At 39.2% G+C, this 24,534-nt stretch overlaps 1 protein-coding gene and 1 long non-coding RNA gene across 8 annotated transcripts in view; one reads left to right on the plus strand and one right to left on the minus strand.

Moving 5' to 3' along the window:
• ZNF185 (zinc finger protein 185 with LIM domain) overlaps window positions 1-24,534 on the minus strand; it is a 113,401-nt gene that overhangs the window by 57,096 nt on the left and 31,771 nt on the right. For 3 of the 5 annotated variants that reach the window (XM_075187186.1, XM_075187185.1, XM_075187182.1), the window contains exons 2-11: window positions 13,416-13,472; window positions 11,689-11,818; window positions 10,811-10,882; window positions 9,799-9,870; window positions 8,412-8,486; window positions 7,223-7,297; window positions 4,678-4,701; window positions 3,880-3,945; window positions 2,961-3,044; window positions 1,359-1,439 (exon numbers count right to left, since the gene is read on the minus strand). In XM_075187186.1, the coding sequence (XP_075043287.1) occupies window positions 1,359-1,439; window positions 2,961-3,044; window positions 3,880-3,945; window positions 4,678-4,701; window positions 7,223-7,297; window positions 8,412-8,486; window positions 9,799-9,870; window positions 10,811-10,882; window positions 11,689-11,818; window positions 13,416-13,440 (704 nt within the window). In that variant the 5' untranslated portion in view covers window positions 13,441-13,472. The remainder of the gene's footprint in view (window positions 1-1,358; window positions 1,440-2,960; window positions 3,045-3,879; window positions 3,946-4,677; window positions 4,702-7,222; window positions 7,298-8,411; window positions 8,487-9,798; window positions 9,871-10,810; window positions 10,883-11,688; window positions 11,819-13,415; window positions 13,473-24,534) is intronic. The other 2 variants (XM_075187183.1, XM_075187184.1) reach the window with 2 other exon arrangements.
• LOC142102363 (uncharacterized) overlaps window positions 1-24,534 on the plus strand; it is a 107,361-nt gene that overhangs the window by 26,902 nt on the left and 55,925 nt on the right. For 2 of the 3 annotated variants that reach the window (XR_012679253.1, XR_012679255.1), the window contains exon 2: window positions 2,983-3,069. This is a non-coding gene — a long non-coding RNA (uncharacterized LOC142102363). Of the gene's footprint in view, window positions 1-2,982; window positions 3,070-3,166; window positions 4,121-24,534 lie in introns of those variants that run through there. The other variant, XR_012679254.1, reaches the window with a different exon arrangement.

Here is a 24,534-nt window from a genome sequence, read left to right on the forward strand (position 1 = left end):
CACACATATCAACTTTAAATTTCAGTGTACAAATAAGCTATCAAGTATGTGTGTGCTACATGAAAAAACAGTCAGTATTTAACTTATGTGCAAAACTCATTTGCACCCCTTGTATTGTAACATGGTTTTGTCCAGGAGACTGAAATAAGATACCTCTTCATTTAAGATCCTTAATGAATCAGGCCCATTATGTGGAAGAACCAGTCCATTCACATTATACAAACTTGTCTTATGCCAACATTGTATGGTAATACCACTGGTTAGGTGGTAACTGTGTTCTGACTCTCACGTGGATTGGACAGGTGCATAAGGTTTAAAGTTAGAGAATAAAACTTATCTCAAAAATACCTTGAAAGAAAGTGTCTGGAATATAGGTGTCTGATTTAATTTCTATTATCCATTTATACCATTAGACAAATATCTTAATCAGGTGCATAGTATCACCTATATACTTTGTATATTTAAGGTGAATATCTGTTCTGTTTCTGTTCTATATTCATGGTCATTGAACATTAGAATTACTCTATCTAATCTACGTTAAAATGCATTGCAGTATCGCAGTAGAATGATTGTACACATACCTGGTGTTAAATGCCAAGTTGCTCACAACCAATCAACTGCTGCTCCGTGTGCCACTCAACACTCTCCCTCTACAAAGCTTGCTCACCAGATCACTATCAAAACCTATTGTTGACATTAAGGGGTCTCTGTATAGAGACCCTTCTAAACTGAGGAATTTCTATCACTGCCTATTGCAGCAATAGCTTGTTATATAGGGAGAAGCCCCAAAGTCCTTAGTAAGTGCCAATGATTTGTAGAGAGTGTAGTACCCTGTGTCTGCCTACTAAATACACCACGTGTAGCTTACATACTACTGGCTGCTTTTACATGTATCTAACAAATATTTCACAGCTGTAATACTGTGATTTAGAACTGAGCGAGGGTGCAACCCCCCCCCCTCCACCTCCCCAATTCTAAATCTGTCTGTACAGTTTTTATTTTCTGTTCATGCAGTGCAACTTAAAGCTGGATTTGCTCCTACATCTAAATGAGATACACAGGACCTCGTTCATTAAGGGACACATTCTGAGCGCAATGAGCGGATGTGAGGATACGTGTGGTGATAAATACAGGTTCCTGCCCCGTTCCCTATCTGAAATCATAGGCTGTAGTAAGTGTCCTTTGCGTTCACAGATTAATTGAACGTGGCTGCGTTGTGTGTTGTATGAGCTGGTTATCAGCATACACAGAGTCATTTGCCTCTTAATGAATCAGGCCCACAATGTTCATGCATAAGATGTCAGCCAAAAACGAATACAAAAATAATCACTGTGTCAATGGATAGAAGTTATTTTTACCTCTTCGCTTGTTCCTGTGGTGTGTAAGGTGTTTCGTCGTCCGACAGATCTACTGATTTGTTTCTCAAGTTATATGGGGCCCTAAAAATAAAGATTAATAAGGAATTAGGAATACGAGCCATCATAGGCCGGTTTATGAAACAGCACCTTAGAAAAGCATGACTGAAGATATGAACCAATCTAACTTTATTTCATGGTAATATGAATCAGTGTGTGCTGAGTACTTACTAAATATTATTAAATTTACATTGCTAATGCCATGTTGTATAGTTTAACCGTAGTTTTGACTAAGTGAACATTATTGTGTCACATTATATGAATTTAGGGGTGTCAATAGCTATAACTTTCATTAAGAAACAGAATTTATGTGATTTGATGAAATATATTTTCATTAACATTACCATATAAATGCAATGCCTGAGTTTATTATTACTGTTTATTTAGTAGGATGTCTATAATGTGTATTTTGTTTTTAACATTAAACTGTAGTACAGACAAATACCCATTTTGCGTTTAAGGAAACAAATGACTGCGTTCTGATTTGAATCACGCGCTTAATGTTTAGTAGTAGTAGTAGTATTGTAATCTGTTTAGCAGTAGTATAGTATTGTGTTTAGTAGTGGTACTAGTATAGTAGTGTGTTTAGTATTAGTAGTATAGTAGTGAGTTTAGTAGTAGTATAGTAGTGAGTTTAGTAGTAGTATAGTAGTGAGTTTAGTAGTAGTAGTAGTATAGTAGTGTGTTTAGTAGTGGTAGTATAGTAGTGAGTTTAGTAGTAGTATAGTAGTGAGTTTAGTAGTAGTATAGTAGTGAGTTTAGTAGTAGTATAGTAGTGTGTTTAGTAGTGGTAGTATAGTAGTGTGTTTAGTAGTAGTAGTATAGTAATGTGTTTAGTAGTAGTAGTATAGTAGTGTGTTTAGTAGTAGCAGTATAGTAGTGTATTTAGTAGTAGTAGTATACTAGTGTATTTAGTAGTAGTATACTAGTGTGTTTAGTAGTAGTAGTATAGTATTGTGAGTTTAGTAATAGTATAGTAGTGAGTTTAGTAGTAGTATAGTATTTTGTTTTGTAGTAGTAATAGTTTAGTAGTGTGTTTAGTAGTAGTAGTAGTAGTAGTAGTAGTAGTAGTAGTAGTAGTATAGTAGTGTGTTTAGTAGTAGTAGTAGTAGTAGTATAGTAGTGTATTTAGTAGTATTAGCATAGTATTGTGTTTAGTAGTAGTGGTACAGTAGTGTCTTTAGTAGTAGTATAGTAGTGAGTTTAGTAGTAGTAGTAGTAGTAGTATAGTAGTGTGTTTAGTAGTAGTAGTATAGTAGTGTGTTTAGTAGTAGTAGTAGTATAGTAGTGTGATTAGTAGTAGTATAGTAGTGAGTTTAGTAGCGTGTTTAGTAGTAGTAGTATAGTAGTGTGATTAATAGTAGTATAGTAGTGAGTTTAGTAGTGTGTTTAGTAGTAGTAGTAGTAGTATAGTAGTGAGTTTAGTAGTTATAGTTTAGTAGCGTGTTTAGTAGTAGTAGTACTAGTATAGTAGTGTGTTTAGCAGTAGTAGTTGTATGATAAGGTGTTTTAGTGCCATTTAATAAGACATGCACATTTTCTTACAATTTCTTGTATTCCTCTGTAGATATCTTGGTGCCGGTAGCGTTGGGGATTCGTGGTAGACTGGTTGTACGAGCCTGGACGGTGCTATGAAAAATGTTTATATTTGCAGGTAAGATAACCCAGTCTTTATATTTGTTGATGTATAGGCATGTACATATTGATATAGATAACCCCACTCCCATATTTTGATTCATTTATTTTTTTAGGTTCCAGTCATATTACAATAGAACTTGACAGACAGCTGTTACCGCCCAGAGCTGCCCAACTACTTTCAAGAACACAATTAACTCTTAATGCTGCAGAAGAAACCTCTTACATCTGTTTTGTACAAGACTGGCTCTATCCAAAAACAAAAGCAATAATAAAATCTGGGTGCCACCTGAATTAGTCAATATACAAAGTTTTCTCTACAAGCTAGACTTTAAAGACCAAGTAAGGCCACTATTAGACATTAAATTATATAAAAATTACTTAAATAGGTCTACCATGCTCTCATTCACTACTCTACAGCAAGTTCCCATGTCAGGAGGGAATTGCTTCTCTAACAGAACAGGCACAAGTGACTGACCACTTGGCAAACTTGCTTAGCAGAAATGCACTTTGTGGATTGGTTTATCTAAACAGGGGCAGGTCTAGTGATGTCACAGTAGCTGAAATGACTGCATTTTCAGCTTTATTTTACCTTTATCTGATCCTTTTAAAACACTATCCTATATATGTGGAATGAGATTTTTAACAGATCTTTTGCGGAACATCAGATTAACAATGGGCAATGTATTTTATCTTTATGATTCTGAACATTTCAATTTGGAGGTTTGATAGTCATTTAACTAGGGCATATCTTACTATGGCTGCAAGATATGCCTTAGTTGGGCCACCTGGACGCACAATTTACCTGTGTTGTAAAAATAATCATTACCTTTTCTGGTATCCATTGAAGGAAGATGGGGTTTTTACTTGAGAGACCGCATTAACTGGCTGCCCCCTGCAATGAACAACAACGTTTTATTATTGTGTAGATAAGATATTAACTAATCCAATCATTTAATTTGTTCTTTAAACATTTATGAATGAACACAGAGATGATTTCTGTGCAACACTCTTCCTTGAATTTCTACCTACATCATATTAATATAAGTATACAATCACACTATCGCTCATTACACTATTATATCAGTCATTATAATGTTCTATACATAAGCTTTACAGTATGTACAAGGACAGTTTTTAAGACATACTAGGAAATACAGAAGATAATCTTCAGTAAATGCCAGTATTTAGAATTGGAGAATGTATTAAGATTTATGTACATTTAGAAAACAGGTTTATTTACTTTAACTGTATGGTTGATTTGTTTTAAACTGTTTAAAAAATAATAAACAGTATATAGTACTTTAGTAGATGTGTTTAGATGTTTTAGTATCTGTTTAGTAGATGTGTTTAGATGTTTTAGTATCTGTTTAGTAGATGTGTTTAGATGTTTTAGTATCTGTTTAGTAGATGTATTTAGATGTTTTAGTAGCTGTTTATTAGATGTTTTCATTTTTAAAGATGCCAAATACCAACACTTATTTCACAATATGGAATAGGTTTTATTACATGTTTTACTATTGTTTTTGGTTTTGAACATACTTATTCAGAGACAGTGTTACATTGTTTTCATGTATCAATGGAATAGTTGTTCTGGCCAGTTTACAGTTTACAGAACCAGACTCACCTTATGATATATGAAGTAGCTGGCCTGTATAAAGACAGAAGAATGAATTAGCATAAAGTACATAAGATGTAGCAAAGACGTACCTTAGTTACACACAGAGATTTGTCTGTACTTTTGCATAAATATATAGCTCAAAAAGATGTAAATGCTTATTGCTAATGGAATCAAAATACAAATACTTAATACAACCTTATCACAAATGTTATAATAACTATTAAATCACTAGGGGCCTGATTCATTAAAGATCTTAACTTAAGAAACTTCTTATTTCAGTCTCCTGGACAAAACCATGTTACAATGCAAGGGTTGCAAATTAGTATTCTGTTTTGCACATAAGTTAAATACTGACTGTTTTTTCATGTAACACACAAATATTAACTTTAAATTTCAGTGTACAAATAAGCTATCAAGTATTTGTGTGCTACATGACAAAACAGTCAGTATTTAACTTATGTGCAAAACAGAATACTAATTTGCACCCCTTGCATTGTAACATGGTTTTGTCCAGGATACTTAAATAAGAAGTTTCTTAAGTTAAGATCCTTAATGAATCAGGCCCTAGATACTTCGGGTGTGATTCATTAAGGATATTAAATGAAGAAATATCTTATTTAAGTCTCCTGGACAAAACCATGTTACAATGCAAGGGGTGCAAATTAGTTTTCTGTTTTGCACATAAGTTAAATACTGACTGTTTTTTCATGTAGCACACAAATATCAACTTTAAATTTCAGTGTACAAATAAGCTATCAAGTATCTGTGTGCTACATAAAAAAAACAGTCAGTATTTAACTTATGTGCAAAACAGAATACTAATTTTCACCCCTTGCATTGTAACATGGTTTTGTCCAGGAGACTTAAATAAGAAGTTTCTTAATTTAAGATCCTTAATGAATCAGGCCCTTCATCACCAACTACACACCTCAACCAAGGCAAAATTAAACAATATCCTCACTATAGCCTTATTTTGACAACATTGATAACAAGTTACATTATAGACATAATTTGGATTTCAGCCAACTGGACTGTAAGGTGAACATTTTTTTTTTCTATGAAACACTGTTGTGACAACAAGAGATACATTGGGCGGACAGTTAAAAACGTTGCACTGCCCAGAAGCCTCAACATTGTACATGACTTATCCACATAAAATGTAGGATAATTTGGTGATGTAATGATATTGAGTCACGTAATCAAATACACAAATTACATATTGTAACAGGTAGTTTATTGAACATATTGAAAAGGTAGTCTCTCAATAATCATCAATTTATTAGTGATCAGGTTTCCTCATCTCAGTTAATAGACATCGGCAGAAATTAGACATAGCCATGACATTAGATAAATGGGTTATTACGTTCTCATCTAACATTGCAATACAGTATTAACATTACATCCTACTTTTGATCCCTATGACCAGTTTTACCTAGGGGATGCTAAGATTTCCTGATTTAAATAAAAATTCAAACCAGATGCCAAATACAGTCTTATCCTATTTCTATCGTTAGTCCTAACACTCAGTCATAACCCTCATTGTAACATATCGATATGACCAAGCACAAATGTAAGTCTATGCCTAGTTTTAAACCTTCGTCTTATCCTTAATCCAAGCAATTATTATTATCCTTTATTTATAAAGCGAGGACATGTTATGCAGCACTAAACACAGAGGGGATCATGACACATATACATTACATACAATGATATGAAAGGTAAATATGGACCTGTTCAAATGATCTTACAATCTATGGGAGAGATTAAATTGTCCGCGATGTCCCAAAGAACATCACGGACGCACTTTTTTTTACCGTTACTATGGTAAAAAGAAACGCTGAGTTTTGCTCGCACCTCTATGGGGCGCGAGTAAAAATTAGTGTTACTTCTGTCAAAAAATATCCACGTGAGGTGTCTTGAGGCCGTTCCGGAGGCACCTTGCATGGATATTTAGGGAACTGAATCTGTCCCTAAGTAGCGTGAGGAAATATTCATACATAAGATAGCAGCAACCATAACTTTATATCTGGCTCTACACCTATGTCGAGCCTCTGAAGATGTCTCATCTTCTCCCAGACCCCAATTCTAAAGCCACATGGACTGATTGGTCACTCAGCCTTAATCATTCTTCATAGACTTTCTATGTGACACGATTAAATGGGAAAATTAATGAAATTAGCCAACGGCTGAACACATGTGGATTGTTGTCACCAGGCAACTGACATACCGCCCCCCCCAAAAAAACGGTGACTCTGATCAGATTTTGAACAGCATAGATGATTGTTTGGGGCTCACAACCAATGTCTAAGCGGTAATATTAAATATATCACAGTTGTTATACATAATCAGTATTAAATGTGGCCTTACAAAAACACAAGAAATCTTTATACATCACCATTTGCACTTTGGAAAATGTAAACTATAGGCATTGCGTCTTCTATGCTATCTTCGGAAAACTTCATACACCCCAAATTTAGAGTTTAGTTGCAAATTAACCCAGTTTTTATAAAGCAACAACCCTCCTCTTCTATATCCCTATGGAGTCACTTACTTGTTTCCGGTGGTTGATGGTGGCTGTGACGGCTGAGATGTTGTTGATGTGCTGTTTTCATTATATGAAAAACGCCTGATTAAATAATAAATAGAGGAAAACAATGTTAACGCTTTACTGTTCCTTAGACACATGCTGAATATCCAGACCAGCAGTATAACAAAATGTTCTGATTTCAAACCAGCAGGTGGCGCTGGATGTGGCCTGGCTTACAGGCAGAAAGAAGGACAATTTTTCAAATTATTGATCAAATAAAGGGTGGAACCATGTTAGCTGTCAGATAGATGTGAGGATAAAACACTTTGAAATAATAATAACAATAAAATAACCATTATATGCCGTTAATGTCTAACTGTGTAAGAAATTTAGACTGTAAGCCCCAATGGGGCAGGGACTGATGTGAATGAGTTCTCTGTACAGCGCTGCGCAATTAGTGGCGCTATAGAAATAAATGGTGATGATGGAGATGAAGGCACTAAAACCCCTTGTTTTAGCAGACACTGGCCAAATATAAATTCATCATGTCTTTCATTTATAAATATATAAGTGAACGACGTTGGTGTAACTAGGGTGTGAATGCAGTTCCAGCGAGCTAGCAGCAGACACACCTCTCTCTACCCCTGTAGTGGGTGATGTAAGGTCTGTGCTCTGTTAGTGAAACTTGCTCCTTAGTAGAAAGAGATATTTGAAGTGGTCAGTATAGAATAATACACACTGGTCTGTATATTTCTATAATAATGTGTAAAACACTGAACATTTACCATAAATGTATAACTTACTTTCTATGTGACACGATTAAATGGGAAAATTAATGAAATTAGCCAACGGCTGAACACATGCGGATCATTGTCACCAGGCAACTGACGTACCCCCCCAAACATCTGGTGACTCTGATCAGATTTTGAACAGCATAGATGATTGTTTGGGGCTCACAACCAATGTCTAAGCGGTAATATTAAATATATCACAGTTGTTATACTTAATCAGTGTTATATGTGGCCTTACAAAAGTACAATAAATCTTTATACATCATCATTTGCACTTTGGAAAATGTAAACTATAGGGATTGCGTCTTCTATGTTATCTTCGGAAAACTTCATACACCCCAAATTTAGAGTTTAGTTGCAAGTTAATCCATTTTTTATAAAGCAACAACCCTCCTCTTCTATATCACTATGGAGTCACTTACTTGTTTCCGGTGGTTGATGGTGGCTGTGACGGCTGAGATGTTGTTGATGTGGTGTTTTCATTATATGAAAAACGCCTGATTAAATAATCAATAGATGAAAACAATGTTAACGCTTTACTGTTCCTTAGACACATGCTGAATATCCAGACCAGCAGTATAACAAAATGTTCTGATTTCAAACCAGCAGGTGGCGCTGGATGTGGCCTGGCTTACAGGCAGAAAGAAGGACAATTTTTTAAATTATTGATCAAATAAAGGGTGGAACCATGTTAGCTGTCAGATAGATGTGAGGATAAAACACTTTGAAATAATAATAACAATAAAAAAAAAACTTTATATGCCTTTAATGTCTAAATGTGTAAGAAATTTAGACTGTAAGGCCCAATGGGGCAGGGACTGATATGAATGAGTTCTCTGTACAGCGCTGCGGAATTAGTGGCGCTATAGAAATAAATGGTGATGATGGAGATGAAGGCACTAATACCCCTTGTTTTAGCAGACACTGGCCGAATATAAATTCATCATGTCTTTCATTTATAAATATATAAGTGGGCACCACGGTGGCGTAGTGGTAGCACTTCTGCCTCACAGCACTGGGGTCATGAGTTCAATTCCCAACCATGGCCTTATCTGTGTGGAGTTTGTATGTGTTTGCGTGGGTTTCCTCCAGGTGCTCTGGTTTCCTCCCACACTCCAAAAAAACATACTAGTAGGTTAATTGGCTACTATCAAAATTGATCCTAGTCTCTACCTGTCTGTCTGTCTCCCTCTCTGTCTGTGTGTGTGTATGTTAGGGAATTTAGACTGTAAGCTCCAATGGGGCAGGGACTGATGTGAGTGAGTTCTCTGTACAGCGCTGCGGAATCAGTGGCGCTATATAAATAAATGATGATGATGATGATGATGAACGACATTGGTGTAACTAGGGTGTGAATGCAGTTCCAGCAAGCTAGCAGCAGACACACTTCTCGCTACCCCTGTAGGGGGTGATGTAAGGTCTGTGCTCTGTTAGTGACACTTGCTCTTTAGCAGAAAGAGCATACTTACCAACTTTCTGTTGGTGAAATCCGGGAGCCTGCAGAGGAGGTGGGCGTAACGGGGGGCGGGGCTCCAAATGCCACGATTCACCGGGAATCGCGGTGTTTGGGACTTAATTCTGCCCACTTCACTAGCAAGTAGGCAGAATTATCCAGATGCGGGGGATTGCCACACTCGCCCGGGAGCCCGGGAGACTCTCGCAAAATGCGGGAGTCTCCCGGATATTTCGGGTTGACAAGTATGAGAAAGAGATATTTGAAGTGGTCACTATAGAATAATACACACTGGTCTCTTTATTTCTATAATAATGTATAAAACACTGAACATCTACCATAAATATATCACTTACTTGTTAATTGATTGAACAGGTGGGGAAGAGGCGCTTGTAATGATCTCATTAGATGTAAATGTTCCAGAATTCCTGAAGAAATAAAAGTGTTATATTATAGTGTGTGTATATATATATATATATATATTTATTTTTTCTTTGACGGTGCACCCTTATAGGCAGTGCCTGCTGCCAAAACAATTTCCCCGTAGAGGAGCACAAGAAAATCTGCGATGTTGGGGGGCCGTAGTACCCGTAAATGTGCACAGCTGGACTTTGCAGCTATTTTTCCCATGAATCTTTTGTATGCAGAATCATGCAGATGAGGAGGAGATATCAATTGTGATAGGGAGGAAGGGGTTCTTTACAGTAAGGGTGGTCAAGCTGTGAAATTCTTTACCACAGGCCTCGAGTACATTATGGGGTCTATTGTTTAAAATGCAATCGCCCATTAAAACGGAGAACACTGAATTTTTGTATGTAAAATGGCCATCGCACAATCTGTGAAGGGTTTATGGCATTTCTCGTGCCATAACCCGCTTAACATTTCTGAATGCAGTCCCCTTAGATTAATTTGGGGACTGCGTATTTCTGATTCTGAGGTAACGCCATGTCAGGGTGTCATTTTCTATGGGATCCAGCTGAAGTCTCTCCGGCTTCGCTAGATCCCTCATCGTGGAATGCGTATAGCACTTCTTCCGTTTGGTAAATAGTAAATACAGTTCGTGCTGAGGCGGGGACTTTGCCGGGACTCCCAGAGTACCAGCAGTGCTTCATTACACATCACTGCGGTCTTTTTAAATCCTACAACTGGCCAAGTTTCATTGTTTTTTTTAGGTACCTGCATATTTGCCTAATTTCAGTCCGGGAGAGGGGCGTGACTAGAGGGTGGGAGGGGCGTGGTCAATCGCGTCATTTTGACCCCGGCCCCCCTGGATGAAAATAACGTTTTTGTCGCGGGGGCAAATATATTTTTATACACATTTTTCGGACTTACATAACAGTTAAATAATATGTCTGAGGTAGCACCCACCTCTCAGCTTTTATGTCTGGATTTGGAGACCAAAGGGACTTCCTGCTCTCAAGTGACTTCAATTGCGGGGATCTGAGAGGAAAAAAACCACAAGTGTATTTTAGCTGTAAGAAAATCAAATAAGGCAGTGAACAAATGGGATTATTTGTTATCTCACTTTGAATATAATAATGATGAGGGGTCTATTTGATAAAAAGCAGTGGTAGAAGAGATTTTCTAGAAAATCTTCTGTTGCTGCTATTTATCATTTAAAGGACACCGGCGACACTGGTGGCAGCGGTAAACAAAGACTTACCTCTTCGCTGGCCAGTCGGGGTCCCTTCCGAGCATGCGTGACCCGTCATTGCCAGTTCACACATGTACACTGCACTGGAAACCTGGTTTCGGCCTTCCAGTTGCAAATTCAAATAATTTTTTAAAAAAAATAAGTTAAAAAAAAAATAAAAAAAAAATTATAACCATTTAAACCATTTAGTGATGCTTTATCTCATTAAATAAAGTATTTTTTCCTCTTTCGCTGTTGCAATTGTCACCCTGAGAAGGCGATTGCAATTAGTGGATTGCAGCAGTACAAGCGCACTTCTCCCCACCTCTTCCAGTCGTTGGCTGCTCCACAATAATTGGTTGCAGAAGGAGAGCAAGGTGACACGAGTTTCCTGTGCTCTCTCCTGACTGCTACTGTGAGAGGAGTGTGTGACAGCTGGTGACTGGAGAAAGTGTTGGTGGGGGAGCTGGAGATGGGGATAGAATGTCCCTCAATAACTTCCATTAAAATTATGATGCATATTTTGGTTCATAATTTCAAAAGCTAAATACAAGGATCATGCAATTCAAATATTGCCTATTTACTCATTTTTCTGCATGTGAGCATTTCTTACAATGGGCCGGGAATTTCATCTTTCTCATCTTCTGAACCTTGCTGATGTATCCAGCTCTTGTCTTTCTTCAGTGTTGTGCGCACTTTCATCTGCTTCAGAATTTTCTGCCTGTCCCCTTCTGACATGCCCTCTGAAAACCACAAGAAAGTGTATGGTCAGAGACCTAGGGCTGAGGTCCTTAAATGTATAAAAAAAATTATCTTTCGTTCGGATTTTATCTAACTTTTCTTATAGCAGTGAAAATGTTGAGATATATATATATATATATATATATATTTATATATATATATATATATATATATATATATATATATATATATTTATTTATATATCAACAGAATTTATATATATATATACATATATATATATATATATATATATATATATATATATATATATATATATATATATATACACACAAATTCTGCCCTAGAATAGTTTACCAGCCACAAAGACCTACACTGGCATCAATTTACAGATAAAGCAATCTTTATTGGAGCCTTTAGCTCAATTTGGCCGCCACCTACCACCAATTTGGTAGATTTTCAACACATTTTCCATTTCAATTAATTGGGATTAACTGTAACATGCTGTGACAGATGCACTACTGCCTACTGCAGTCTACACCATTTGTATAGGCATCTAGTTTGATCAGCTACTTGCGGTCATATTGGACATTAATTATGTCACTCCGTGTGGCTAACTTAAGATTTTAATTTCAAGAACAAACACATAAAAAAGACAATTTAATGCAAACTGGAATTAGCTGTCAAAAGTGGTGGATGCAGACTGCTTTGATTAGTATCCATAATTAAGATTAAAAAAAAGTTATACACTAAAATGCATTTATGTAACAGTGGCAAAAATATGAGGATATTGCTGGTTAAATCTCTCAGTAATATAATTTTGATCTTAGAATTCATTGTTTATTAAAATACTGGTAGAATTCTATTACTTTCTACGCCCCACATACACTCTCAGGGTAAAATAAACAACTTTTAGATCAATTCATTCCTTAACAATATTCCTTGATTGCTTATCGTCCAATTAAATAAATACATCCCCCCCTATACATTATGGGCTGAAATAATTTTAAATGTATTTTATATATTACAGCTTATTTTTTAATAAAGACTTTTAGTTTGCTGACATTCTTCAGTGAGGACAGAAAGTTACAGATACCAGGGGGTATATTTACTAAACTGCGGGTTTGAAAAAAGTGGAGGTGTTGCCTATAGCAACCAATCTGATTGTAGCTGTCATTTGTAGAATGTACTAAATAAACGATAACTACAATCTGATTGGTTGCTATAGGCAACATCTCCACTTTTTCAAACCCGCAGTTTAGTAAAAATATCCCCAGATCTCTGCTGCTTATGGAATGGCATTTAGGCATATGTCTGATCTACACTCATGCTTGCTTTTTATTATTGACATGGACCAAAACTTTTCAATTTGGCTGACCAGATTGGACAGATCCAGATGATTAGTGCTCAGCTGAAGGGTAAGATCACATGGAGGCTGAAACGTGCAGTCAGAAGATGGGCACACACACAGGATGTTAGTGATCATTTGCATTTATGGACAAACCCATTACTAATCTGAGCAAGTTTGGGAATACACACACAGCTAGATCAGTGCAAGCTTCCGATATTTCGGGTTGTATCAGCATATTTGCGGTCAGTGTTTTATCTACCCGTCAGAGTATTTTTAAATTAGTAATTTACCTTTCTTTACTTGTAGAGATGTCATAGCTGGAACCACTTTTCATCCACTTCTTAAACCTGAAAAACACAAATGAGTTTATATTGCAACACAATTGTAAATGCTGCTTAAACTTTCCTTATAGGATATTTTCAATTATATAACACAGGGTAAATTGCATGGCTCACTTTTCCTCAGCTCCTAGAATGTTTTTGTGTACTAGAGAAATTTATTTGGTTTACCTTGGTATGCAAAGGATGTAGACATATCTACAAACGGTTATATACTGCCCTGTTAGCAGCTTGACTGTATGCCACAATGTATTTTCTTACTGACTTTCATAGATCATTATGCAGCTGTCCGTCAATAAAAGATACAACTGTAAAATGTATGTTAATTGAAATGAAATATTTATATTTTAATCCTTATAAAATGTCACTACAATAAGAAATGGACTAGTTAATATTGCATTTCATTTCTGTGTTGTATCATAACGTTTGTAAAAGTTTACAGCATTTTTAAGAAAATCAATAACTGTACAAAGTGCTACGTCGCATATATAAAATGTGTCATGCCTTTATATGACATGAATAGCAAAAACAGTATATCTTCTATAAATGGAATCATATAACTTACCATTGGTAATACTATTCTCAAAATAGCTATATAGCTAATTCACTTGAAAAATGTACAATGTCACTATATCGATTGGAACAAGATAAGTATGCAGAATTAATTTAATCTGCAATTCCCAAGTAATATATCCCCCAATCAGTGGCGGAACTACCATTGGTGCGGTAAGTGCAATGCACTGGGGCCCTTGGAGATAATGGGGCTCGCTGCATGGCAGATGCAGAGGGTTAGGGGCCCCAGTTCACTCCTCCCCGCCTCCCTACACCTGGGCCACAGCTCGCTAGTTCCATCTCTGCCCCCAATAATGGCATTATCCCTATTTTCTTCAAAATCTACGTACCTACATAGGTATGTATGTATTTCACAATAATCAGCTACTGGCACTACTGTACTCTTTCACCTACACACCCATCACACAGTGACATTCACACATATAGTCACATGACTCATACCTTCCTATTCTCCGAAGCTGAATCATTAGGCAGTGAATTATTTTCAGCAATTTTGTGAATCCGCCAATTCAACAGTTTATTGTATAGTAATATTTAATATTTAATCTAATCCAGTATAAAATATCCACCTTTCTCTTTTTACTGCTCATGTCAAATGGGCCTTAAATAGAACTGTCATCAATATATTTCTCTAAATGTTGTGTGAATTAAATATAATTAAGTATTGCAAATCATCTCTTTAAAATAGGGATGAGCGCGCTCGGATTTCTGAAATCCGAGCCCACCCGAACGTTGCGGATCCGAGTCGGATCCGAGACAGATCCGGGTATTGGCGCCAAATTCAAAAGTGAAACTGAGGCTCTGACTCATAATCCCGTTGTCGGATCTCGCGATACTCGGATCCTATAAATTCCCCGCTAGTCGCCGCCATCTTCACTCGGGCATTGATCAGGGTAGAGGGAGGGTGTGTTAGGTGGTCCTCTGTGCTGTTTAGTTCTGTGCTGTTTAGTTCTGTGCTGTTTAGTGCTGTGCTGTTTAGTGCTGTGCTGTGCTGTGCTGTGCTGTGTTCTGCAGTATCAGTCCAGTGGTGCTGTGTGCTGTGCTCTGTCCTTCTGAGGTCAGTGGTGCTGCTGGGTCCTGTGCTGTGTCCTGTTCAGTCCAGTGGTGCTGTGTCCTGTGCTCTGTGCTTCTAAGGGCATAGTTATTTCCCCAATATTCCCCTGTGTTTAAAAAAATAAAAAAAAGTTTTTTTTATAAAATACCAAAAACTACTTTAATATTTTTTAATTACCACAAAATTTTCACAACCAATCCTGCAGTATAAGCCCATTGGTACTGCAATATTACCAAGTTCACACATTCAGCAGTAAAAGTCCAGTGGTACTGCAATATTACAAAGTTTACACATTCTGCAGTATCAGTCCAGTGGTGCTGTGTCCTGTGCTCTGTCCTGCTGAGTTCCGTAGTGCTGCTGGGTCCTGTGCCGTGTCCTGTTCAGTCCAGTGGTGCTGTGTCCTGTGCTCTGTGCTTCTAAGGGCATAGTTATTTCCCCATTATTCCCAAGTTTGTAAAAAATAAAAAAAAAGTAAAAAAAAATAAAAAAATTAAAAAAAAAAAAAAATATATAATAATTATAACCAAATTTGCAAAACCAATCCAGCATTATAAGTCCATTGGTACTGCAATATTACCAAGTTCACACATTCAGCAGTAAAAGTCCAGTGGTACTGCAATATTACAAAGTTTACACATTCTGCAGTATCAGTCCAGTGGTGCTGTGTCCTGTGCTCTGTCCTGCTGAGTTCCGTAGTGCTGCTGGGTCCTGTGCCGTGTCCTGTTCAGTCCAGTGGTGCTGTGTCCTGTGCTCTGTGCTTCTAAGGGCATAGTTATTTCCCCATTATTCCCAAGTTTGTAAAAAATAAAAAAAAAGTAAAAAAAAATAAAAAATTAAAAAAAAAAAAAATATATATAATAATTATAACCAAATTTGCAAAACCAATCCAGCATTATAAGTCCATTGGTACTGCAATATTACCAAGTTCACACATTCAGCAGTAAAAGTCCAGTGGTACTGCAATATTACAAAGTTTACACATTCTGCAGTATCAGTCCAGTGGTGCTGTGTCCTGTGCTCTGTCCTGCTGAGTTCCGTAGTGCTGCTGGGTCCTGTGCCGTGTCCTGTTCAGTCCAGTGGTGCTGTGTCCTGTGCTCTGTGCTTCTAAGGGCATAGTTATTTCCCCATTATTCCCAAGTTTGTAAAAAATAAAAAAAAAGTAAAAAAAAATAAAAAATTTAAAAAAAAAAAAATATATATAATAATTATAACCAAATTTGCAAAACCAATCCAGCATTATAAGTCCATTGGTACTGCAATATTACCAAGTTCACACATTCTGCAGTATCTTGTGCTACATATAATGGAGACCAAAAATTTGGAGGATAAAGTAGGGAAAGATCAAGACCCACTTCCTCCTAATGCTGAAGCTGCTGCCACTAGTCATGACATAGACGATGAAATGCCATCAACGTCGTCTTCCAAGCCCGATGCCCAATCTCGTAGTACCGGGCATGTAAAATCCAAAAAGCCCAAGTTAAGAAAAAGTAGCAAAAAGAGAAACTTAAAATCATCTGAGGAGAAACGTAAAGTTGCCAATATGCCATTTACGACACGGAGTGGCAAGGAACGGCTTAGGCCCTGGCCCGTGTTCATGACTAGTGGTTCAGCTTCACCCACGGATCTTAGCCCTCCTCCTCCTCCCCCCCCCTACAAAAAATTGAAGAGAGTTATGCTGTCAGCAACAAAACAGCAAACAACTCTGCCTTCTAAAGAGAAATTATCACAAATCCCCAAGGCGAGTCCAAGCGTGTTGGTGGTTGTCAAGCCTGACCTTCCCATCACTGTACGGGAAGAGGTGGCTCGGGAGGAGGCTATTGATGATGTAGCTGGCGCTGTGGAGGAACTTGATGATGAGGATGGTGATGTGGTTATTGTAAATGAGGCACCAGGGGGGGAAACAGCTGATGTCCATGGGATGAAAAAGCCCATCGTCATGCCTGGTCAGAAGACCAAAAAATGCACCTCTTCGGTCTGGAGTTATTTTTATCCAAATCCAGACAACCAATGTATGGCAATATGTAGCTTATGTAAAGCTCAAATAAGCAGGGGTAAGGATCTTGCCCACCTAGGAACATCCTCCCTTATACGTCACCTGAATAACCTTCATAGTTCAGTGGTTAGTTCAGGAACTGGGGCTAGGACCCTCATCGGTACAGGGACACCTAAATCCCGTGGTCCAGTTGGATACACACCAGCAACACCCTCCTCGTCAACTTCCTCCACAATCTCCATCAGATTCAGTCCTGCAGCCCAAGTCACCAGCCAGACTGAGTCCTCCTCAATACGGGATTCATCCGAGGAATCCTGCAGCGGTACGCCTACTACTGCCACTGCTGCTGTTGCTGCTGTTAGTCGGTCATCTTCCCAGAGGGGAAGTCGTAAGACCGCTAAGTCTTTCACCAAACAATTGACCGTCCAACAGTCGTTTGCCATGACCACCAAATACGATAGTAGTCACCCTATTGCAAAGCGTATAACTGCGGCTGTAACTGCAATGTTGGTGTTAGACGTGCGCCCGGTGTCCGCCATCAGTGGAGTGGGATTTAGAGGGTTGATGGAGGTATTGTGTCCCCGGTACCAAATCCCCTCGAGATTCCACTTCACTAGGCAGGCGATACCAAAAATGTACAGAGAAGTACGATCAAGTGTCCTCAGTGCTCTTAAAAATGCGGTTGTACCCACTGTCCACTTAACCACGGACATGTGGACAAGTGGTTCTGGGCAAACGAAGGACTATATGACTGTGACAGCCCACTGGGTAGATGCATCCCCTTCCGCAGCAACAGCAACAGCTGCATCAGTAGCAGCATCTACAAAATGGCTGCTCATGCAAAGGCAGGCAACATTGTGCATTACAGGCTTTAATAAGAGGCACAACGCTGCCAACATATTAGAGAAAATGAGGGAAATTATCTCCCAGTGGCTTACCCCACTTAGACTCTCATGGGGATTTGTGGTGTCAGACAATGCCAGTAACATTGTGCGGGCATTAAATATGGGCAATTTCCAGCACGTCCCATGTTTTGCCCACACCATTAATTTGGTGGTGCAGCATTACCTCAAGAGTGACAGGGGTGTGCAGGAGATGCTTGCGGTGGCCCGCAAAATTGCTGGACACTTTCGGCATTCAGCCAGTGCCTACCGCAGACTAGAGGCACATCAGAAAAGCTTGAACCTGCCCTGCCATCACCTCAAACAAGAGGTTGTGACGCGCTGGAACTCCACCCTCTATATGCTGCAGAGGATGGAGGAGCAGCAAAAGGCCATTCAGGCCTACACAGCCACCTACGACATAGGCAAAGGAGTGGGGATGCGCCTGAGTCAAGCGCAGTGGAGACTGATTTCCGTGTTGTGCAAGGTTCTGCAGCCATTTGAACTTGCCACACGAGAAGTCAGTTCCGACACTGCCAGCTTGAGTCAGGTCATTCCCCTGATCAGGCTGTTGCAGAAGCAGCTGGAGAAAGTGAGGGAGGAGCTGGTAAGCCATTGCGATTACAGCAAGCATGTAGCTCTTGTGGATGTAGCCCTTCGTACGCTTTGCCAGGATCCGAGGGTGGTCACTCTTTTAAAGTCAGAGGAATACATTCTGGCCACCGTGCTCGATCCTCGGTTTAAAGCGTATGTTGTGTCTCTGTTTCCGGCGGACACAAATCTACAGCGGTGCAAAGACCTGCTGGTCAGGAGATTGTCCTCTGAAGAGGACCGTGACATGCCAACAGCTCCACCCTCATTTTCTTCCACATCTATGGCTGCGAGGAAAAAGCTCAGTTTTCCCAAAAGAGGCACTGGCGGGGATGCTGATAACATCTGGTCCGGACTGAAGGACCTGCCAACCATTGCAGACATGTCTACTCTCGCTGCATTGGATGCTGTCACAATAGAAAAAATTGTGGATGATTACTTTGCTGACACCATCCAAGTAGACATGTCAGACAGTCCATATTGTTACTGGCAGGAAAAAAAGGCAGTTTGGAAGCCCCTGTACAAACTGGCTCTATTTTACCTGAGTTGTCCCCCCTCCAGTGTGTACTCGGAAAGAGTTTTTAGTGCAGCGGGGAACCTGGTCAGTGAGCGGCGAAGGAGGTTGCTTCCTCACAACGTTGAAAAAATGATGTTTATAAAAATGAATAATCAATTCCTCAATGAAGTACAGCACTGCCCTCCAGATACTACAGAGGGACCTGTGGTTGTGGAGTCCAGCGGGGACGAATTGATAATGTGTGATGAGGAGGAAGTAGACACTGTAGGGGGAGAGGAATCAGAGGTTGAGGATGAGGACGACATCTTGCCTCAGTAGAGCCTGTTTAGTCTGTACAGGGAGAGATGAATAGCTTTTTTGGTGTGGGGGCCCAAACAAACCAATCATTTCAGTCAAAGTTGTTTGGTAGGCCCTGTCGCTGAAATGATTGGTTTGTTAAAGTGTGCATGTCCTATTTCAACAGCAGACCTCTCAACTGCAGCTCATCCCTCCTCTGCGGGGATAATGTCTCCTGTGCTCTGACACGTCACTCTGTGTACTCTCAGCCTCAGGATCTGACACTACAGCTACCATGCCTCTTGTAGCAGCCCTCACTCCAGGGCCTCTTCCATGTGCAGTGTCCCCCTCTCTCTTGGGTTCACTATAGTGGCATGGAGTTCTCCCCCTCGTCCAGGTCACACATTCCTTGCCCTGGCTCAGTCACCACGCTCAGACTTCCAGGCAATGCTGGGGGAGCCTGGGAGCTTCCACCCCAGGTCCCCAGCTACAACTCTCCTCTCCTGTGTCTTCTCTCTCTTTCTGACACTTGAAAGATCGTGCCTTTAAATGAAAAAGTCAGTCTTGATTGCACGACTATGTGCAAGTGCAACAGGGACATTTTTTTGGGTTTACAAAGTCAAACAGTAACACTACGACCCTGTCTGTCTGGGGTCTGTCAATGACGAATTGTCTGGAGCATGTTTTGAGGAGGTATTGTGGCCCCGGTATCAAATTGGGTACCGGGGCCACCCCACTATGCAGTCCAGATACTTGTTTGGTGGAATTCCGACACGTGGAGGGTTTTTTAATTATATTGTGGCCTCGGTACCAAATTGTGTACCGGGGCCACCACACTACGCAGTCAAGATACTTGTTTGGTGGAATTCAGACCAGTTGAGGGTTTTATTATTATATTGTGTGGACCACTCTATCTATACCACACTACAACTCTATACCACTCTATTTCCTACTTTAATTCTATTTAATTCTATTTCCTACTTTAATTCTATTACTAATTAATTACCATAAAGAGGAACCAAAAAAACCAATTTTACCAAAAGTATAATATGACTTAGACTTACAAACACTACACTTGAAAGATCGTGCCTTTAAATGAAAAAGTCAGTCTTGATTGCACGACTATGTGCAAGTGCAACAGGGACATTTTTTTGGGTTTACAAAGTCAAACAATAACACTACGACCCTGTCTGTCTGGGGTCTGTCAATGACGAATTGTCTGGAGCATGTTTTGAGGAGGTATTGTGGCCCCGGTATCAAATTGGGTACCGGGGCCACCCCACTATGCAGTCCAGATACTTGTTTGGTGGAATTCCGACACGTGGAGGGTTTTTTAATTATATTGTGGCCTCGGTACCAAATTGTGTACCGGGGCCACCACACTACGCAGTCAAGATACTTGTTTGGTGGAATTCAGACCAGTTGAGGGTTTTATTATTATATTGTGTGGACCACTCTATCTATACCACACTACAACTCTATACCACTCTATTTCCTACTTTAATTCTATTTAATTCTATTTCCTACTTTAATTCTATTACTAATTAATTAACATAAAGAGGAACCAAAAAAACCAATTTTACCAAAAGTATAATATGACTTAGACTTACAAACACTACACTTGAAAGATCGTGCCTTTAAATGAAAAAGTAAGTCTTCATTGCACGACTATGTGCAACAGGGACAGTTTTTTTCTTTACAAAGTCAACTAATAACACTTGGACCCTGTCTGTCTTTAACATACTTAATGGGATCTCAATGACGAATTGTCTGTAGCATGTTTGGAGGAGGTATTGTGGCCCCGGTATCAAGTTGGGTACCGGGGCCACCCCACTACGCAGTCCAGATACTTGTTTGGTGGAATTCTGACACGTGGAGGGTGTATTTATTTTATTGTGGCCCCGGTATCAAGTTGGGTACCGGGGCCACCCCACTACGCAGTCCAGATACTTGTTTGGTGGAATTCTGACACGTGGAGGGTGTATTTATTTTATTGTGGCCCCGGTATCAAGTTGGGTACCGGGGCCACCCCACTACGCAGTCCAGATACTTGTTTGGTGGAATTCTGACACGTGGAGGGTGTATTTATTTTATTGTGGCCCCGGTATCAAGTTGGGTACCGGGGCCACCACACTACGCAGTCAAGATAGATAGATGCGTATCATAGATAAAGTACATTCAGTGGTGTGGGGCAAATTGAAAAATATTCAAAATGCACTGACATTATCAAAAACAAGAGGTTGTCACATGCTAAAACTCCAACATGTATATGATGGAGAGGATGGAGGAGCAGCCGTATGTGTAGTGTAATGCAGACCTGTTGAAGGTTTTTTATATATTTTATTGTGGTGCCCAGTGCCCACTCCTCTACGCAGTCCAGGTACATTTATTGGTGCGAATCAAACAAGTTGATGGTTTTCTTATTATATATATTGTGGTGACCCACTCCTCTACGCAGTCCAGGTACATTTATTGGTGCGAATCAAACAAGTTGATGGTTTTCTTATTATATATATTGTGGTGACCCACTCCTCTACGCAGTCCAGGTACATTTATTGGTGCGATTCATAAAAGTTCAGGGTTTTTAAGATATTGTGGTGACCCACTCCTCTACGCAGTCCAGGTACATTTATTGGTGCGATTCATAAAAGTTCAGGGTTTTTAATATATTGTGGTGACCCACTCCTCTACGCAGTCCAGGTACATTTATTGGTGCGAATCAAACAAGTTGATGGTTTTCTTATTATATATATTGTGGTGACCCACTCCTCTACGCAGTCCAGGTACATTTATTGGTGCGATTCATAAAAGTTCAGGGTTTTTAAGATATTGTGGTGACCCACTCCTCTACGCAGTCCAGGTACATTTATTGGTGCGAATCAAACAAGTTGATGGTTTTCTTATTATATATATTGTGGTGACCCACTCCTCTACGCAGTCCAGGTACATTTATTGGTGCGATTCATAAAAGTTCAGGGTTTTTAATATATTGTGGTGACCCACTCCTCTACGCAGTCCAGGTACATTTATTGGTGCGAATCAAACCAGTTGATGGTTTTCTTATTATATATATTGTGGTGACCCACTCCTCTACGCAGTCCAGGTACATTTATTGGTGCGATTCATAAAAGTTCAGGGTTTTTAATATATTGTGGTGACCCACTCCTCTACGCAGTCCAGGTACATTTATTGGTGCGAATCAAACAAGTTGATGGTTTTCTTATTATATATATTGTGGTGACCCACTCCTCTACGCAGTCCAGGTACATTTATTGGTGCGATTCATAAAAGTTCAGGGTTTTTAAGATATTGTGGTGACCCACTCCTCTACGCAGTCCAGGTACATTTATTGGTGCGAATCAAACAAGTTGATGGTTTTCTTATTATATATATTGTGGTGACCCACTCCTCTACGCAGTCCAGGTACATTTATTGGTGCGATTCATAAAAGTTCAGGGTTTTTAAGATATTGTGGTGACCCACTCCTCTACGCAGTCCAGGTACATTTATTGGTGCGAATCAAACAAGTTGATGGTTTTCTTATTATATATATTGTGGTGACCCACTCCTCTACGCAGTCCAGGTACATTTATTGGTGCGATTCATAAAAGTTCAGGGTTTTTAATATATTGTGGTGACCCACTCCTCTACGCAGTCCAGGTACATTTATTGGTGCGAATCAAACCAGTTGATGGTTTTCTTATTATATATATTGTGGTGACCCACTCCTCTACGCAGTCCAGGTACATTTATTGGTGCGATTCATAAAAGTTCAGGGTTTTTAATATATTGTGGTGACCCACTCCTCTACGCAGTCCAGGTACATTTATTGGTGCGAATCAAACAAGTTGATGGTTTTCTTATTATATATATTGTGGTGACCCACTCCTCTACGCAGTCCAGGTACATTTATTGGTGCGATTCATAAAAGTTCAGGGTTTTTAAGATATTGTGGTGACCCACTCCTCTACGCAGTCCAGGTACATTTATTGGTGCGAATCAAACAAGTTGATGGTTTTCTTATTATATATATTGTGGTGACCCACTCCTCTACGCAGTCCAGGTACATTTATTGGTGCGATTCATAAAAGTTCAGGGTTTTTAATATATTGTGGTGACCCACTCCTCTACGCAGTCCAGGTACATTTATTGGTGCGAATCAAACCAGTTGATGGTTTTCTTATTATATATATTGTGGTGACCCACTCCTCTACGCAGTCCAGGTACATTTATTGGTGCGATTCATAAAAGTTCAGGGTTTTTAATATATTGTGGTGACCCACTCCTCTACGCAGTCCAGGTACAATTATTGGTGCGAATCATAAAAGTTCAGGGTTTTTAATATATATTGTGGTGACCCACTCCTCTACGCAGTCCAGAAAGATACCTTGTTGCAACGTTTTGGACTAATAACTATATTGTGAGGTGTTCAGAATACACTGTAAATTAGTGGAAATGCTTGTTATTGAATGTTATTGAGGTTAATAATAGCCTAGGAGTGAAAATAAGCCCAAAAACTTGATTTTTAAACTTTTTATGTTTTTTTCAAAAAAAATCCGAATCCAATACCTTAAATCCGAACCGAGACCTTTCGTCAAGTGTTTTGCGAGACAAATCCGAACCTCAAAAATAACGAAAATCCGGATCCAAAACACAAAACACGAGACCTCAAAAGTCGCCGGTGCACATCCCTACTTTAAAATTGGCTACATCTAGATAATACCGTATTTAGTGTTTTGTTATGATGATCTTTATTTTTAGTATATTGCTATCATGGGCCAAACTTTGCCTTTAATTAAACCCAACATTTGTGGTGGCAACACTGATGTCCCTAACAGCTCTTTCATATAAAGCAATGTGTTTGTTAGGATTATCTAGTGTGCGGCTATCATCCTATACTGCAGGACCGCATAACAAGTGTTCTGCTGAGTCTCTCTAGACCACTTCAACACACCCTTCTGTTATAGTAACTAGAGGAAGGGTGAGCATATAAACTAGTCAGCCAAGTGTGAGGTGATGGGGTAGAAGATTCTAATGTTAAATCTCTCAATCCAGCCTTTCTCTCCAACTACCGCCCTAGTTCTCTCCTTCCCTTGCCTCTAAACTATTTAAGCGATTAGTGTACAAACGCCTGTCTCACTTTCTCTCCTCTCACTCCATTCTCCACTCTCTGTAATAAGGCTTCC

Source organism: Mixophyes fleayi, chromosome 9 (assembly GCF_038048845.1).
Source record: "Mixophyes fleayi isolate aMixFle1 chromosome 9, aMixFle1.hap1, whole genome shotgun sequence".
Lineage (NCBI taxonomy): Eukaryota > Metazoa > Chordata > Amphibia > Anura > Limnodynastidae > Mixophyes > Mixophyes fleayi.